Below are 19,991 nucleotides of genomic sequence, written 5' to 3' on the forward strand. Positions count from 1 at the left end.
TAAAAGAAGATCAAATGAGATGCCTTTTGGACATTATTTCTTCTTAGGAAAATCAAGACTACCCATTTTAATAATTTACATATTAAATACAAATAGAGTTATTAAATCAAACAGAGCAGTGAGCAAAGTGTTAAGTACAATACTCATAGCAATTTTTTAGAATCCATCTTGCATTAGTCAGGTTTTGATGGCTATGTGCAGCAGATAAGACCAATTTGTAAACTGTTATTTGCAGAGTGGGTTTGTATTTTAGGGTGGAACTTCCAACCTTTGTGATAAATTATAGAGGATATCATATTATTCACCAGGGATGAGCGAGCAAAATTTTTAATTTCGATCTTGCGGCGAATCGGGCCTTTCTGGCTTACAGAAAGCGAGAATGGCCTTGTGATTCGCCATGAGGTCGTGTTCTCGCCAAACTCACATGATCTCTCAAAGGAGAATCTCCATTGAGAGTTCATCTGCAGTTCGCCTACAGTTATTAATGATAAGTACAGCCCAGTGACCGTGGGAACTGAACTCAGATGAACTCTCAATGGAGAAACTCCATTGAAAGTTCATCTGGAGTGCGCCTGCAGTCACAGCTGATTGAAAGCACTCGCGTACTTCCAATAAGCTGTGACCGCAGGTTCCCACGCTCCCTGGGCTGTACTTATCAATGATAAGTACAGCCCGGTTACCGTCGGAACTGAACTCACATGAACTTTCAATAAAGAATCTCCATTGAGAGTTCATCTGGAGTTCGCCTGCAGTCACAGCTGATTGGAGGCACTCGCCTGCCTCCAATCGGCTGTGACCGCAGGTTCCCACGCTCCCCGGGCTGTATTTATCAATGATTAGTACAGCCCAGGGAGCATGGGAACCTGCACTTCAATGGAATTCATGAAATCGGTTCACCAAAGTATGGCAGACCCATCCGAAGGTCAGGGAAATTTTCACAAGAATGTCAGACGCATTCTCGCTCATTCCTAATATTCACCTGTAAGCTTTGTAAATAAATAAAACTGAAATCCTACTGGGATGAAGCACTATCTCCTTAAGTGTAAAATCCACCCAGCAAGCAAATGTGATGTTACCTGATCACACTGGCTAGGGTTTACCACTCTTTGCTCCTTTGTACAATTTATTGAATAAGTATAAAACTGTTATGTTTTGCATGCTTCACTCAAAGCATTGTTAATAAACAGACAATTTTGTTTTCACATACATTGCATTTAACTAGTTAATATACATGCTATGCATGCAGCATTTGAGCAACAAAAAATGGTAAATCTATCTTATCAAGCTTTACATTCTCAAAGCTATAGACAGAAAGATTTCACCCAATGAGGTTATTATTCCTTCTTTAAGGGTACCACACCAACTTTAGTGCTTTACACCTGCTTGTGTAAATGTGATGACGTAATGCAGGAATTGAATGATGGACAGATTTTCAAACACTGGCATATGGGTTGCAAGTGCTTTCTGAGTAAACTGTTAAAGATGTTCAAACAGTTTTTTTTTTTTTTTTTTTAACATTAACCAGGTGTTAAAAAGTAGGGGAGCAATACTCTCAAACATTTTGTACAACTAGTGTTGCTTATCAGTTTCAGATTGATTGCAAGGATTACCCAAAGATCCTACATTACGTTTGTGTTCACACATCATGCCAGTTGTTGAGGTTACACCCCCATCATGCTACATTATTTGTTTTAGGTTTAGCTGACGGACAAATCAAAACACATCCATGTTTGAGTCTCATTACTTTACACTGAAGCGGTGGCTTGACAAAATCTAATAATGATTTGTTTTAACAATACAAACTGGAATTTGTGAGTCAGGAGTCCTATGTTCATATAACTACACTGTATTTGTTGGGGGATTCTTTAAAATGGATAAATAGGAGACAGATGGACATTGTATGTTTAACTATTTGGTTTATTACGTATCAAACCATCAAGCCAAGTTTTAATTTTACCAAGAATCCTTTTTTTTTAGGTTTTCCACACCAGTGCACATTGTTACCAAACCATTGGGCACCTTTATTAGTTTAAAGAGATGGCTTAGCATTTTACATGCCCAAACAGGGTACTATAAATTGAATTGTTACCCCATAAGTTCCTGCACAAACTGCAAGGGCATCAAAGCTGTAAAATTCCCTGCAATTATACCAGCATATACTGTAGGTCTGGTGCTAATGGCTGTACATATTTTGGAGTAAAAAAAAAAGTAAAAATAAAAGCACTAGACAAACTAGATTGTGGTATCAAGTGTTAGATTCACTGACAGACATTTTATAACATTTGCTTATCTTAGAGAGTAAGAGTTAAAATGTTGCGGCATTTATAGCACCAGCCGTTTGTATCAGCTGATTTGAAATTCAAGTCATAGTTTTTTCGCTTTTGATTTACACATGCTTAATTAAAAATAAAAAAGTTTAGAAAATCTCTGCAGTTTGTCTTTTGGAGAAAATTGTTTATTCAGGATTATTTATAATCAACAAATAGATCTCTTATGCATTTAAGCATCTGAACATCTGAGAATCCAACATACAGTTCAAACAATGAGAAGCATAAAAACAACTACATTACAGTTTTCTTTTAATCACTGATATGCTAGCACTGATATGTGGTTAAAGATCTCTGGGGCTGTGTATGATGCGGCACACGCACTACATTAAACTAGTTTTCCCAAAGAATATATTATACATTATTTTTGCTTTTAAAATTGATGAGAAAGGATTACAAGGATATTTAAACAAAAAAAATCACATTGAATATTTGATGCTGCAAATTGATTTTCAAGGTTGGCGTTGTTTAAAAAGAAACAATTTGTATTTATTGTAGCCAGTGTAAATATAATATTAATACAACAGTAAAATACTTTAATACAAACAACCTCGATAAAAAAGTGCTGTGTTTCATAAATCACACAAAACAACATGAAAATAAACGTTTTCCCCTGAACAATAGCTTTATTCTGTATGTTGTAATCTTTATTTATTATGACATGTATTTCTGCAAAGTGAGAGAATTATTTATACAGCTTATGCCAAAGGGCTTTTGTTTGCTTCAAGCAGGTTTTGTATCCCCATACAAGTCTTTGGAAAAAGAATCCACGATCAGGCCAGTCATTATTGCAGAATGGACAGGCGATATTGCTTCTGCAATAATCCTTCCTACTTGCTTAATCACTCTAGGTACCTATCAAAAAGCTGAACTGCGCAAGCTTTGTTTGCCAGTCCTAACTTCCCCTGCATGCACCAAGAATTCACTTCCATGTGCTTGTACGGGAGTTCCATCAAAATGGCCAAAGATTGTCTACAGGACAGGTGATAATTGCTGGTTTATTTACGCTTTAAAGCAGATATAATTTGCCTATCAAAGAATCCTAAATTATGTCTAAATTTTCTCAAACTGATGACGTTAAATATTTAATAATAAATAATAATGTTTATGGTGCATTCATGACATGTTTTAACGATCAGTTTCTTCCATCCCAACATATACATTTCTTTATTCATCTTATATCCCAACAGAAAGGGAATATAACTTATTTCAGGATAGTGGGCAAATCATTCCTTTACACCCCATGGCTAACTGTACATCCAGTACAACAGTGCAAATTCAGCCTATTTTTACAGAGCTATTTATTTCAATTGCTTACAGCTGTTTTAGGCTTGCTGGCCATCATCAGAGCCGTGTTAGAAATCAATGGGATCCATGGAATAAGGCTTAGGGACCAAGAAGCGGGAATAATTCATAAAATTATTCAATCCAGCAATAGTGTAGTTTTTACAGTTGAATGGAAATATGTAAATTTAGTTTGATACTTGAATTGTTTAAAATAAAAGTAAGCTTGGCTCTAAATTTATCTATATCAACATAAAAAAGCATGGAATGAAAAACATAGTATTGAAGCACAATTTAATAAAATATTGAAACAACTGAAAAAGTACACCACATGCATTTACACATTAAATTGACATAAAGCAGCTTTATGCCAAGTATATATACAGGCATGAGACTAAAAAGCAGGTCACAGGCAATACACTTGCATATCCTTACAGGGGAAGCTTGAATTTGTGCGTTATTTAAGATGTTTTTACACTGTCTGGTATGAATGGAATCAATATGACTAACTGTAAAAGCAATAATAAATGCAAATGAACACTGATCCACAAGAGCCAATTCAAAAACATTGCGTTCCAGATTCAGCTTAAATGCAAGACATATGCATCAAGGAAGCAACACATACTTTTAAACTTTAAATATTATATGTATAAGGAAGAGTGGCTGCATTTCAGATTGTGTTTTTTTTACCTTTGCGCTCCTCATCAAATGATATTAAGTCTGATAAAGTGGTAAAGATGGCATATATCCAATCTGTAGTGTCATCCACAGCATCGTGAATAATTCTGACTGGATCGTTTCGGAGTTTGCTAATAGGACCGCCTAAAAACAAAGTTTAAAATACAAAAAATAAAGTTTAGCTCAATTTTCTAAAAAATATTTTGTACATTAATTAAACAACACTCTTTTTTAATGTTTAATTATTCATAGTGTAAAGACATTTTATACAAACATGACATTTGGTAGTAGAAATTCAGTGGTAGGGAATTGAAACAATGTATTTATTTGATTTATCAAAACTCTCCAAGACTGATGAAGATAGACTAATGGAAAAACCTAGGTAATCCAGCAAACCTAGAAGGGATCTGGTCCAGTACCTAAACCATTTGTCATTTAATAGCCAATGATTTTTACGAAATCCATACCAGGTCTATGATAGTCTATTGTGTCATGTCTTGGGGAGCTTTAATAAATCAGACCCATTGCTTATAGCAATTTTATTAATACAATTTTTAGTTTACTATAAAAAATCATGTAGGGCCTAGTTCAAGTCACAGAAATAGGTATACAGTCAGAATGATTTTGTAATAACAACCTCTATTGTTTCTTCCATTTTTCTGGTATAACAATTGCTCAAGTTCTGAATTTAAACTGTGGCATCCAATAGGCACTAGAGTCTGACCACAATGCCTGGTGTGCCTTCCAATGCTATATACCGGATCAGACACATCACTTCCTTTGTACAATTGTGTGTGATGTCACCATTATTTAGCTATAACAGAATGAAGCACCGAAGTGGGAGTGTAATAAGTGAATTTCCATTAATAGAAAAATGTATTTCAAGACATTTTACATGAAATTGTGGTAAAACCATATCATTTAGTAAAGCAAGACTAAAAAAGTAAACCCATTGGGAATTGTCAATGTATTAGGTATATATAAAAGGAGAAAGGAAACAGTGTTGGGTAGCAGCATCCTTTTAAAATACACTAAGCTGTTATATCTGAGTAAAACAATGGCAGTGCCTTCTATCCTCTCTTTACTTATGCTTGCTTCAAAACCACTGGAGCATTTAAATGTTCCCACAATTTAAAAATGCACACCCTTCTAAACAAAATGTGCATTACTGTTCTTTTCTTCTTTTTGTGTGCAAGTAATAGGAATTGTAAATACTACATTTATTCAAAGCACAAAATATCTGCTTCCAGCATGTAACTATTTTGTGGGATTTTTATCATTTGCAAAGATTTTCAGTAGGGGAAAAACTACTTCTCAGGTATATGTTAGCATGCTGATACCAAATAAACTGTACGGGGATATTGATCACATACAACAAAGCTCAATGATCTGAAAGTTCAATTTAAAAGAAAAAAAAACACTCAGTCATAGTGCTATCTAATAGTTACAGTCAGGTTTTAATTATTAGACCTGGAAATTACATACATTATATACCTCAATTCTTTTCTAATGGAAATGTGGGTGAGGTCCAAGGGCAAAATACTATATTTATAACTATTTTTTAACTGCAATGTGCACTATATATGCATATGAAAGCATTAAGCACATGACTATGGTACAATGAAAAATACTAAAACAAGAGGACACAAACAAACAGAATGTACATTTTGATAATGTGAACATAACGCAGAATGTTTAAAAACAGCCTAGAAAATGTATATCCAATCATGAACTGCATAACATTGGAAGTGGATGCATATTGTTTGGTGTGATTCATTATGGGTTAAAAGTATTAAAATAATATTTTTGGAAATTCTTTTGGTTTGGGATATATACAAGAAACCAGTGCTTGAAAATTTGACCGCAGACGACAGTGAGTGGTACTGAACTTCTCACTGACACCCCAATTTCTTTTTTGTAGGTCTGCTATGGGTGGATGCTTTATATGTAGAGTCCCAGTCCTAATATACAGCTGTGTTCAGAATACTAGCAGTGTGTTTTGAAAAAAAAGTGAATAAAGCTCAAAATTCTTGTAATAGCTTTAATTTCCATACACACACAAAGCATTGGGAACACTGCACATTCTATTCTAAATTAGAACATGAAGAAACATTTGATCAATTTGTGGTATTCTTTTACAGAGAATGAAAAAGGTAATTAGGGTGTTCAATATATTAGCAGTGGCTGGTCACTTCATAACTCAATCTTGTTGGTCTGGAACCAAGACATTGCTTGTTTACTGGTGTGTCTGGGGTCATTGCATTGTTGAAACACCCATTTGCCATTTTAAAGCATTTCAGATCATTTTAGCTGAGCAGCCACATTTGAGGTTATTGAAACTTAACCAGCATGTACAAGGTTTTCTTCCATCCTACCCTAAATAAGGGCTGTAATTGACACTTGTGTTTTTTTACAGAATGAATGTATAAATGAAATTAATGATTCAATTACACAGAATTGACAGCATGCATGTCTTGACTGTTGGGTACCTTGGTTTTGTATTTCCCTTCTATACCTTCTAGTATGTAAATCACTAATATCAGGTTAGTGACATCGGACTGTTATTGCTCTTAATACAACCCATAATATAATAATTTGTTGCAGCGTGCTGTGTTGCTAAAAAAAAGGTGCATGTTCATGTATATTAATGAATTGTCTTATGGCAATGCACATTAACATGCAAAATAAAGTTCACTAACACATTTTCTGAAGGTATATTTCCCAGATAGAAATAAATAGACACACAGAATTTCGACTGTAAAGAAAAACTTATGGGCCTGGGAATAACAAAATAGTTACTAGATGTACATTTTTTTTTTTTTAATTTTCTGTTACATATGATTTTTTGTCATACCAAGTAGGGGTGAAACCATTATTCTATGGACTCCTTCACTGACTCCTACATAGTGATTAGCTGTCTGTGTACAATCACAGTTTATGGTGCTCTGTCAACTTGCCACCACTACCACCGCAGGTGGCATTTAACAAAAAAGTAATCAGGAAATCTCCCTAATGTATTTTTAGGGGACACAGAATGCAAACTCTTCCGAGACCAAAAAGTTACTTAACCTATTTGTAGCTGACTAGTTTTGTTGGACTAAACCTTTGTTATCCAGGTAGCAAAACTTTATTCAACATTATTCTCCATTTTGTAATGCGTTAATTTTCATGCCAAAGTTTTAATAATTTCTATTACTGTGGACTAAGATTATTTTGTTTTAAACTGTGTTAAAGGTACATATGAAGGGAATATTAGCTTAGAATGCTTTTAGTTTGGTTGCTGACTACACTTGATGACTACAGACTGATAGGTTCCTATTAGGACAAAGAGCAGGTAGCGAGTATTAAAACATGTAGAAGTACAAGGTGTACAGTAAGACAGCACGATAACATTTAGGTAATGGCAAAAACTCCTGGACATGGAACACTTTAGCTTCTATAATGGAAGTTAAGTGACTGTTTCATTGTGTTGTTGATGCATTATGCGAATTATGTGTTTAGCGTATGTTAGTATTATAGTAAAAAAAAAAAAAAGAGCACTACTAAGAAAGGAGAGCTGTCCATGTTGACTTGCTAATGTTGCCTTCCAACAGCAGAATAATGGTAACCTTTCAGCAGGTAATGATTAATTCATCAAGGCTGACCCAATGACTGGGTGAAGTACCTAGGAAGAAGGGTGACTTTCTTCAAATCCTAAACTCAATATTTTTGTGCAAGAAAAGATTTGCTATTAAACAAAAGTCATTGGCAGCTTAAAACAAAGAGAAACCTAAGACTTGAAACCATGAAAACCAGGTTATTTGTCAAACGTCCATATATTCTATGCATTTTTATGTACTTATTTTCCCTCACTTTTTGTAATCTGTTACATCATCTTCATTGTTCTATTATATTACATGTGCAATATCTATTGCAGATTTGCTGAGGTTTTATCCCAGTGGATAAATAGTATATACAGGTAGGCATAAATAGCCTGCCTTTACATTGTGTATAGCTCAATTATGATGGTTTCATGTTTCATGTAGGAGTTTTAAAAGTTTAAAATGGAATGTGGGAGTTTAAAATGGAATATGTTCCAGTTTGAGAAATTAAAACACGGGAACTATTGGAAGCTTAAAAATGGTTTATACTTCATGTGTAAAACACAAAAAATTGGCTATACAGATGTTGGCTAAACATGTGTACAAATAGAAAACCCAATTTGTTTAAATCATAATGTTTTAGTAAAAAAAAACTCTATGTGGTCATAATAAGATGACTAAAGAAAGATTTTTATTTTTGGACTAATCTGATCCATATTTAAGTTTGTTTAATAGCTATGAATATTGCCAAACACAATGCAGCACCAGTATAATGGAACTCTTTTGCATGTAATCAAGTCAGCCAGTGTATTTAAAAGCAGCTGTTTCCAGCAGATCAACCAGGCATTGTGCATGCTTAGGGCAAAACAGCTGCATGAGACAGCTGGTGGTAATAGAAACAGTGGCACAGTATATTTGGCAAATTTTATGAGTTATGAAATGTATGGTGATTTGAACTGAAAATCTATAAGACTGTAATTAAAATGAGCTAAGAAAACATTTAAAAATCCACTTGTCTAAAGAATAGCAACATCTGCTCTTCCCTCTCTAGCAGATTAACATGTGCCATTTTACCAATACCTTTTCCATCATCTGTTTTTCTTATTTTTGTATATCATTGTTTTTTACTGAATTAAAAAGTATATGCATTCTTTCATATTCGCTAGGACACAGAGTTATAGGTTGCTGTGATACTATATCTTTTTTTCACTCACAAATGCCTGTATTTCAATAGGCTTTTATTAGAAGTATTATTCAATAGAATTCCATAATGCCACGGTTCAAATTGCTCTACTACTATACATACAATTTATAATGTTCTGAAGATGTCTTTTTGACTAAATAACATTGATCTTAATAATTCTATCTTCCCTAGTATTCCTACATCGAACCTGCCCAACACATCACATGGCAAAAAGGGCTGAAACATGGCAGGCAGAAACTCACTTTCTGTCACCCAAATTCCAGGTGCCACAGTTTGAACTGCATACAGAACTTGAATATCTATAGAAAGCCTAAAAATTCATCAGAATTATGGTTTATTAACTTTTGCATAATTTGTCCCAAAAATGTAGCCTATCCTACATGTAAGTCAGAATACCTAACATAGATAGCCTTTGACATTTACTTTGTCATCTTATTCCATAGCCGTTTACAGTACATCCGCATCTCATCTTCTAAAGAAATGGTTTAAACAACACCTATGATTGACCAAAAAACAACTTTTCATTTGATAGTAAAGCACAGTTAAGTGTCTGACATGACTATAAAAAGCAGCTAAGAAATAGATGTTATCAAGTACAAGAGATACCTGAAGTCTTGTCAATTTACCATTGTTTGCCTTTTGTTTGAGGATGTTTGGTGTGAACACTTTTGGGAAAGTGACCATTGTGCTGGAGGCTCAGATCTTTAGGCTTACATCTCCTGATTTCCATAAATCTCTTTGGATATGTTCATCTTACTACTATTCTGGTCAGTCTAAGGTCACCCTTACTATCAGGATCTCAAATCCATTGAACCTAACCTTTCAAACATCATTACAATGATATAGGGTTCTCATGTATGTGCCCTGAGGAAGCCTAATGGCGAAACGCATTTGGTAATTAGAAATTTGCCCAATAGTTTGAAATTTATTTAGCCGCCTCTGTATATTTGTACTATTGTATGATACTTGACTACATATTTGATATTTTGCCAACAAACCCCAGCTTTTTCTGTCCATTTTTCATATGTATTTTTCACATGATTGGGGTTGGCACTTATAACAGAACCCTTTGGGGGAAAAAGGGATAGTGTCCTAATTTCACAAATTGTATGTTCATCTTATATCTATTTTGGAGCAATCTGAACATTTGTTTTTTTGGCCATGAGTTATTATGAGTCTGAAATATATTGAGCAAATAAACTGTTGTTTTTTGTTATTATACATAGTTATTATTAAATTTGAAAAGTTATTCATGCAGATATGTAGAAAATCCTAACAAAGGGTTCACAAGCCCATCCAAGAGAAATGTTGTACCAGTTGTACACAAAGGCAATTAAAAAGATTATGTTGCCTTCACTTCGTTTTATATTGTCTTCAATCCATAGTAATGTCATGATAGAAATCTCACAACCCAAATATGGCACACCTAAGGGATAGCTTTCTGATCAACAAGGCAATATTGTCCATCCCTAGTGCAGGGGGAACAGCAATACCAACATACAGATTGGCCTGTGCCAGAAGGTGCCCTAAAGTCCACTTGTGCCAACGTCACTGCTAAAAACTGCTTTTCTGGATCACACAGGGAGGGCAGAGATATCTAAAGAAGAGCTTATTTCTCCTAAAAACAAAACAAGAACTAAGGTTTGGGAATGGAACATGACATGACCAATGCAGTAGGTGAAAAGGACATCCTTGCATTCATGTTTGAATATGGACCACTTCTCCCAGAAAATTGTTGCAATTACAAATGCTTTAGTATTGTCATGTTTATTTCTTTAGTTTGCACTGGAAGAACACAAAAAAGCGGCGTTATTTTCTCTGATTAACAATTTTCTGGGAAAAGTGGACCATTTTCTAACATAAATGCAAGGGTGCCAATATTTTTGGCTATGACTGTATATATATATATATATATATACATACATACATACATACATACATACACATACATACAGAGAGAGAGAGTAAAGTCTATTCTAATATTACAGGCAGTCTATTAAATGTATTTTTTATTTGTATTGTTTTCTGTGTTTTTTTAAATATAGCTGTGGAATTATTCATACAGTTAAATGTGAGTCTTATGGTTGGAATTCTCTCTTTACTACCGTCAGTCTCAGTCAAGCAGCCTGTTGGTGGACCATTGGATAACCCAACTAACTGATTTATTCTGCTGGGTTCTCCACCTCCAGTAACGCAGTGGTTTTTAAAGGGCATGTCAACCTCTGGGGATATCACACTGCATACAAGAGGAGGAGTAGTGTCCAAAATGGGCAATCGTTAATTCACTTCCCCAGCAGTGAATTAGGACTAGGTTGCCAGTTCACACAAACTGCCCTAGAGCCCATGCTGCAAGTAACTCCAATCGGAAAATACTCCCTTCCGGTTTGAATTACCAGTGAGGAGTTCTGAAAATAAGTGTCCGAAACAATAGATTACTATAATTAGAATTTGTAATAATATATTACAATAATTTAGAATTTAGGTGATTTTATTTCAATGGACAGAATTAAAAAAACTCAGTTTAAGGCAACAGAAAGATTTTATTTACCAGGGTACTTAAAATACTCTCATGGAAACAAAAACTGACAAAAAGCTTCTGGAGGTTGGTGATGTCAGCAAAATGGAGTACTGGTGTATCAAAGGGCATCCTAACACCGGACCAAACCAAATAATGTAATAGAAAACTGCACCTTTTTGTGTGACCAAATCCCCTTGGCCTTAGAATCCAATAGTTTAGTAGATGTTTAAAGCCTACATGTAAATTCCTTTCTGGTTTCTCATCTCTATATGTGGTAATATAAATAAGTGGTATTACATATAAGTGGTACTTTATGAACAGCCTGTGGACAGGGACTTTTTGGGACATACATTGAGCAGACCATTTGTTTTTTTACAAATATTTCCTGTCCACAAACTGTACATATGCACAGCAAAGATGAATGAGGTCTTCTAATGAAAACTCTGCTGACTTAAGCCATCCAATCACGTGCAATCAAAACTCACATTATTACATGCCAGTTGGTTTTCTTTGAAAAAAGGAACTTTCATTACATTAACTAAGTGAAAAATATTTTGCACAGTGGAAATTCAAAGTGATAATTCAGTCTAAACTCCCTTTTGTTAATCAATCCCAAGGTGTTTCTTAATTCACTATAACCAAGAGACAGCCCTGTATCAGTTATGCGCTATATCCTTGGTATTATTAAAAATTGAATGAAAAACAGTTAAAACACAACAAAAGCAGTCAACATTTTTTAGTTTCTTTAAAAATATATATATACAGCTTAACCACATAAATTGATTGCTGCAGGGATAAGTATTAGCCTGGGATTAAAAATAATAACTCAAAACATAATTAAATGTACAGAGTAACTGAAATGAAAAAAAAAACTGCAATCCAGTGGAAGTAATTCAAATGTGGAAACACCATTATATCAGTGGAGAAATTATTCTACTAAGACCAAAGATTCTGACAGAACCATAAATGGTCATCCGGGGTTATTACACATTTATAATGCACCATCCAATCATTTAGGGCAGTTTGACATTTTATTTCACATTGTAAGTCTCATCAGTTCACAGCAGCATGCAAACAAACCACAATCCTAATTACACAGCTCAGGCAGTTATATCATAGTGTCAGGCCATCCAAAACTGGCATTTAAATTAAATGAGAGAAACATGGAAGCTCTTATTTTGACCTCTTTTGTTGGTTCCCTGACTGCCATGCTGACCCTTTTGCTACACTAGCAGACTTTTCAGCTTCAAATCTTTCCTTATTTTCTCTGACAATTTGCATTAGGTTACAAAGTATCTGCTGAAGCTGGCTACAATGGTTATCCATGCATCTATTATTATCTGTAATGACCACTAGAATCTACCTAAAATTATATAAATTGCCACTAAAACTGGTGAGCCATAATTATTAGGGCTTTTCAGACACACTGTGAACCACAGGGCTCTGCCAAAGGCTCAGCTGCTTTCCCAACCACAGTCCCAACTGCTCCCATTCAAGTAAAAATGGAGTACCATTGTGTACACATGGCTTTGGTGGAAAGTGACAAGCTGCTGTGCAACTGCTTTTGGAAGAATTGCATCATGGCCGCATACATGTGGTGCCGTTTGCCACTTCAGGGCACACAGAAGCACTTTGCTTTGCTCCTGGTAGCAGCTAGTATGCAACTCTGCAGGGGCCTAAAAACAGTCAAAACCTTACCATAAAGCTATAAATTGCAGGAATTGCTGTTGCACAGAGCTTACATTGACTGCAGTTGATTTTCCCTAATGACAAAATGTCAAAGAGTGTAATTCTACAAAATCATGACATGGCCCTTACTCGAATAACCTGACCTACATGTTTATCCTGGGCCAATGCCTCTGACAGTAGTAAGTTGAGCGTGTCAACATAGGTATAATTTTTTAAAAAGTTCCATTGAAAAACTAACACTGGGAACTTAATTTATTGATTTGTACCCATTGTATTCTTTCATTTGTAGACCAAAAAAATTGATTGAATAGGATCACCAATGTCAATCCTTTGGGGTGTTTGGACAAGACCTAGAAGTGCCTAAGGTTTTTTACATGCAGGTCAGCAATGGCAGTGCCCATAACACCCATGACAGGTTTATTTCAATTTTTGGTATATAATATTTGAAAATGATTAAATTAGTCTGCTTTCTTTTGCAAATACTGTAACAGTTTTGTGTGGACTGACTCTTTAAAATGATTTACAAAACAGCTCTAGGGGGCTACTGTAATTTTTTGGATTTATTAGTAAAGCACTCAGCAAATGCTATTAGTACATGTATCGGTTTAGCCCGAGTGACATTGTGCAGAAACAGAAGCACAATACCAGATCATGACAAAGAGCCATATGTGAAAGCACATTGTGTTAGAACAGAAACACTGCAGGCAGAATATCTTTACCAGGTGGTAAACATGGATCATCACAGTACTGGGAATACGTGTCTATTGATGATGATGGCAGGAGCATTCATGAAGATGATAATGGAAAAATAAAGGAAACAGGTTAGCACTGCTGCGGAATCTTCAGCTAGGCATACAATAGATAAGCAACAGAGAAGCATATCTATATGTCAAGCAAATGTACATCCTCCATAAAACCAAGTTACTTGCTAGCATGGAATTGTGGGAGATGTAACAAAGAGTAGCTTAGATGAAAGATGCAATAAATGTCATGCATGATTGCAGTAGACATTGCATTCCACTTGATAAGTAAATACAAAAACAGCCATACAAATGCAAATTACAAAATCATAATGCAAAATAATCTTGCTGACACTTTATATTCTAGTAACAAAATGCTGATGTTGAATTATAAAAGGAATGCATGCTGTTCACTAAAAGTAAATTATGTCCTAGCCAGAGATATGTGAATAGAATATATATATATATCCTATCTTGCATGAGATAGGATATTCTTTTGCATATTATATAATATGCAAAAGAATATCCTATCTCATGCAAGGAAATTTAAAAACAAAAGATGTCTGCTTGCACATGATAGGATGGTTGAAGTCAACAGAGCTTTACCCCTTGACTAAGTTGAGTGAAATATCCCCATTGCAAAGGGATAATTTACTTTGTTACATAAACAGCCTATATTTCTTTGGTAATGCAACCCTATTTGTGGGCTTCTTTTTAAACTAGAGCAAATAAACAATAAAATACAGGTCATACAATTAACAAAATCATAAATTCTTTTCAATAGGCAATCAAGTTGATATGTAAGTATAACCAAAACATTATTTTTAGTTTTGGATATAGCAGAGTAGGGCAACATCCATGTTTTTGCTGTCTGCTGGGGAAATGTCCACTATTTCCATTTGCTTTCTGTCCTGAACAAACAGGTATAGAGCAAAAATCAGCAGTCATTGGAACAAACATTATCAGTGGAGGAAGTCCCTTTGTCTCTTGCTCTGGCAATACATTTTTGCCTTCCCGTTACATTTTGCCTCTGAGGCAATAATCCCCAGGACAAACAGTAAGGGACAATCACACTGAGCAATAAAATGTCCACTCTCTATCCAAAACTAAAGCTGCGTACACACTTGCAATTTTTGTCGTTGGAAAGGATCTTTCACGATCCTTTCCAACGACAAGGGAGAAAGTGTCAATGGTTGGAAAAGATTAATATGAATATTAGGTGACTTAGACTGGCCTTATACAGGCAAAACATTTAGGATGGACAAGTGATTTTTTGACAGTCATATAGTTTTTCTTTACTCGGTTGTTCTGACAACATATCTTTTATTCTACAAAGGAGTTCATTTTGCCATCAGTTTACTAAACTATATTTCCAACTATCCAACTTGATTTTCTAAGGCATAAAACAACAGGTTCATTATAACATCTGCATCAAAAATTTGCTTCCATTTGCATATATTTCTGAAACTCAACCTGGATAAAATAGAACTCATCTCCCCCTTCCCCTTCAAACCCCAAATTTACCCCTGACATATTTCTAACTGTTTCAAACACTGTTATTCATCCCTCTCCCCAGGGATGTTGTCTTGGTGTCACCTTTGATTCTGCCCTCTCATTTACCACAATATTCAGAGCATTTCCTGTAACTGTTACTTTCACCTGCAGAACATCTCCAAAATCCACTCCTCCTTGTCCCCAGAGACCACCAAACTCCTTGTACATGCTCTTATCATATCTCATCTGGACTACTGTAACAGTGACCTTATTTTGGCTGGCCTTGGTCTTCATATATGGTGATTCATACAAAACTGCTTATAAGACTACCCAATAAAGGTAGGTAGTGAAAAGCAATGCATTTGTGCAACACATCTGCTACACACCAGATTTACAGGGGCGCATGCATACTGGGGGATCTGCCTGGACTACTGTAACATCTTACTCTCTGGTATTCCTCCAACCCAACTTTTCCTCTACAATCTATTATGAATGTTGAGGCCAGGTTTATCCATCTTTCTCACCACTCATCTTCTGCTGCCTCTCTTTGTGGTTTTCTTCGTTGGCTTCCATTTCGCCTGAAAATAAAATTAAAGCTCCTGTGCTTTGCCTTCAAATCCCACAGCTCTTGTGCCACTTACCTTTATGACTTGGTAGACAAATACACCTCTAGCTGCTCGCTTCGTTCCTCCAATGACCTACTAATGACTTCCTCACTCATAACCTCCTCACATGCACTGCTCCAAGAGTTTTCTAGAGCTGCCCCAACTCTCTGGAGTGGTCTTGCTCATCCTTTTCAGCTTGCTCCTACTTTCTGCTCATTTAAAAGAGCACTCAAAACCCATATTTTCAAACAAACCTACCCATCTTCTGTCTCCTAAAATCCCCACTACTTTTCACCATTCCATATCTCCCCTCCTTTTGTGTGCTACTTCCCCACCTCTTAGATTGTAAGCTTTTTTAGGCAGGGTCTTCTCCTCCTCCTGTATCACTGTCTGTCATTTTCAACCCCTATTAATTGTACAGCACTGTGTATATTGGTGCTATATAAATACGCTTTAATAACAATAATTTGCCCCTTTACAAGGTGTCAACCATATAGACATCTATAGTGTAATACCATAATTCCCATACAAACAGATACAAATACTTGAGTTATAGTAAGCAATATAGGAGTAAAATAAAATATTAATAATTGTGATAAGTACAGAGGAAGTACAAATATTTATTTATGACAGAGATGCCCTAATCCCTTAAAGTTGAACTAAAGTTCCGCATTTCAAAACTGTATGCAGGCAGGATTTTTATTGCAGAAAGGGACAGACAATGTCCTTTCTGAAATAAAAGAATACCTGTCTGTTCGCAATCTTCTTTTCTAAATACACTGAGCTGCGCACGCATGTAGGACGTCAAGATATGCCAGGTATCCCTTCTGCAATAAAGCACCTGTCTGGTCGCAATTTCTTTATTTTTTTACATTTAGTTCTACTTTAATGCTCCCTCCCTTACATTGCCACCAGTATTCCCATGTTGCAAATATGTTTGTTCATTTTTTTAAATGCTGTTGTGTGTCTTTCTGTATACATACTTCCCCATGTTCCCTATTTTACAACTGTAAGCAAGACAGGAAATGAGAGGTAGCATGAACAATGGGGAAACAGACAGTAAGTGGAAAATGACAGTCATTTTAAATATTCAGGGCTGCTAGTTATTATGAAAGGAATACTAATGACAAATAATTATACACAGACTATTTTGGGGATTTGTATTAAGCACTGGTAGCAAGTCTAATGATATAAACAAATTACATTTGTATTTATCTTTGCATTACTTCCATATCTACAGTACTATCAAATTAAAAACCTGGTGTATGGGAAAGAAATCAAATGATGAAAGTCATGTATTTGTAGCAAACATTAAAGGAAAATGAACGCTAAATATGAATTTACATTTCATTATCTTCATATGAATAGGGCAATGACAATGCCAGAAACTTTATTACATTTGGTGCTGAAATTAAAGCTACTGTCAATTTTTAGGAAGACGGTAGTCTTTTTCTATGAATAGAAATAATAAACTACAATTCTTCAGCTCAAGGAAAGATAAAGCAGATTAATCAGCAAATGGATGCTGATTGTATTTTCTTAATCTAGTAGATATTACAGAACTGTAACTAGCTAAAAATATTTTCCACTGTATTCAAATTTTCAGGTTGCACAAGCAAAATAGAAAATATTTGGTAGTGCAGTAAAGGGCTACATTTTTGCGCTGGCCTTGGTCTTAATATGTAGTGATTCATACATAAAACTGCATATAAGACTACCTATTAAAGGTAGGTACTGAAAAAAGCAAAGCATTTGTGTAACACATCTGCTACCAACCAGATTTACAGGGTACGCGCTTGCTGGGGGATCTGCCTCTACATGACTCTCCATCCTATCAGCCTCCTCAAGGTATCATAATGGGCCTGTTCCCTTACCATAGACTGACCAGTGGCCAAGGTAAAGTTGTCCCCAACTCCACTGTCCATGATAGCATTTTGAACTTCAATTGATCTGGGAGCAACTTACTAATGTTATCTGGTTGCTGACTCCTTCTTTTGTCTGCTGCATGGAATGATGTTGCCTGATCTTGACCTTCTCTGTCCCCTAACCTGTTTTTGATCTGTGATAGAGCCATGATGTTACTCTTGCATGTCCCTGGCCCAATCTAGCTTAGCAAGTACAGGTAGTCCCCGGGTTAAGGACATTCGACATACGAATGACTCCTAGATACAAACAGGGCTTCCCTGCTCATTTGTGTGCATGACAGAGGCTTGGAGAGGGGAAGGGGGCGGTTTGCATGACTTACAGGAGAAATCTTTTGCTAAACACAGTTGAGACTGAGCTCTTCTGTAGGCTCCTACAACTCTTTAATGACCAAGACAAGTTAATGAATGTCTAGGCTCAAAAAAGTTTTCTTTTTGCTTTGTTTGTGACCCGGGGATAATTTGTATTGTAATAATTCTACTTGATACTTGCCTGCATTTGTTCTTTCTTGTTAAGACCGGAAACCAATAAACTGATGCTCTAAATGTGTGTTGTAGCTTTTTGATTGCTTTGTTGATATGACAGGCCAAACAAGGTTGTACACATTGTTTTTTCATTAAGATAGAATTTATTATAAACTCAATATTAGGATGAAGGTGGAAGGTAAACAATGGTTCCTTCATTCCTAAGGTTGCTAAGGGTCTTTTGCTAATGATATAACCACTAAATGACTGTTTTCTAAATAGGAAGCCAAATTAACGAAATATTAACTATTTGGCTGTTTGTGCTGAATGTTGTACCAATGTCAAATCATTTAAAGCAAACCAAGTTTAGCATCACTAAACTCTAAGTATGGCCTATCTAGATGACCTTCAGTACGAACAGATCCAAACCTGGCAGTCCTGGCAGGATAAACCATAAAAATGACTTCTGAGAGTCTTCAGCTCGGGCAGAGGTGGATCTCGCCAACTTTGAAAATGAATAATAGGTTTTCATTCAGGATTTGTGCACATCCAATACTAGTTTGACTGGGATGGCCCAACATTATTCTGGCTGCTAGAAAGATATTATCTATCTTTCTATCTATCTATCTAAGTGTCTGGCATAAAGGATGATGTTAAATTGAGCTATCTTTGGTCCACTGTTATCTCAGCTTTATAAATATCACTGGATACAGCTGTTTCACCTTTCTTTGACCACCACCTCTACTGCTCTATGGCTCTTCAAACAGAAGAAAACACTACAGCAGACTAACAGTTTGCCCCAGCAACATAAAAATCGAGGCTTTGAGATATTAATAACCTGATCTTGAGTCAATATAGTTTAAAAGAGCAATTGTCAAAAGATGGTTTTCCCCTGATCCTGTTCCATTCACCTGACGTTTTTTCCTATCAATAAACAAGAACAGATTTTTTATGTGTTTAAAAAAACTAATTTTCCTTCTGTGAATCTTGCACCAAGTCTGACGATATCGTGCTCTGAAGGATGATCTTGGCTTTGATGTAGAGCAGTCATTCCCAAACATGGAACCCTAGAGTTTCTCCTGAAGTTGCCAGAGGTTCCTTGAGCTGTGGCTGATTGACCTCCCATAAAGTGATAAATGTATTGGATTGATTAAATATTACAGGGGTTCCTGGACACCTTTGGGGATTTTCTTGGGGTAAAAAAGTTGTGAAAGACTAATGTAGAATTTTATTGCCTCCTCCTGGAGAAATATGAAGTACTATACAAAGATTTGTGTTTTACTCTTGCTGTATGGTCTGCGCTTTGGCTTGTAAGACCTGAATAAAAAGGGAATGAAGTGTAAATATGTATTTTTTGCACCGATCTCTGACCTTGCCATAATTGGCACATATGGAGACACCCTAAGCAGATGCTTTTCTTGAAGCTCTAGTTCACAGCTCTAAACAGAGCTCCCAAAGCTGTAGCTTGCAGCTGTGAAGGCCAT

General features: G+C 35.7%; 1 protein-coding gene across 1 annotated transcript in view; it reads right to left on the reverse strand.

Annotated features, from left to right (window-relative positions):
• Positions 1-19,991, reverse strand: part of TRDN (triadin) — a 223,256-nt gene that overhangs the window by 175,594 nt on the left and 27,671 nt on the right. Inside the window, exons 3-4 of the mRNA XM_072410214.1 lie at positions 14,001-14,042; positions 4,302-4,433 (exon numbers count right to left, since the gene is read on the reverse strand). Of these exons, the coding sequence (XP_072266315.1) occupies positions 4,302-4,433; positions 14,001-14,042 (174 nt within the window). The remainder of the gene's footprint in view (positions 1-4,301; positions 4,434-14,000; positions 14,043-19,991) is intronic.

Source organism: Pyxicephalus adspersus, chromosome 4 (genome assembly GCF_032062135.1).
Source record: "Pyxicephalus adspersus chromosome 4, UCB_Pads_2.0, whole genome shotgun sequence".
NCBI classification, from domain to species: Eukaryota; Metazoa; Chordata; class Amphibia; order Anura; family Pyxicephalidae; genus Pyxicephalus; species Pyxicephalus adspersus.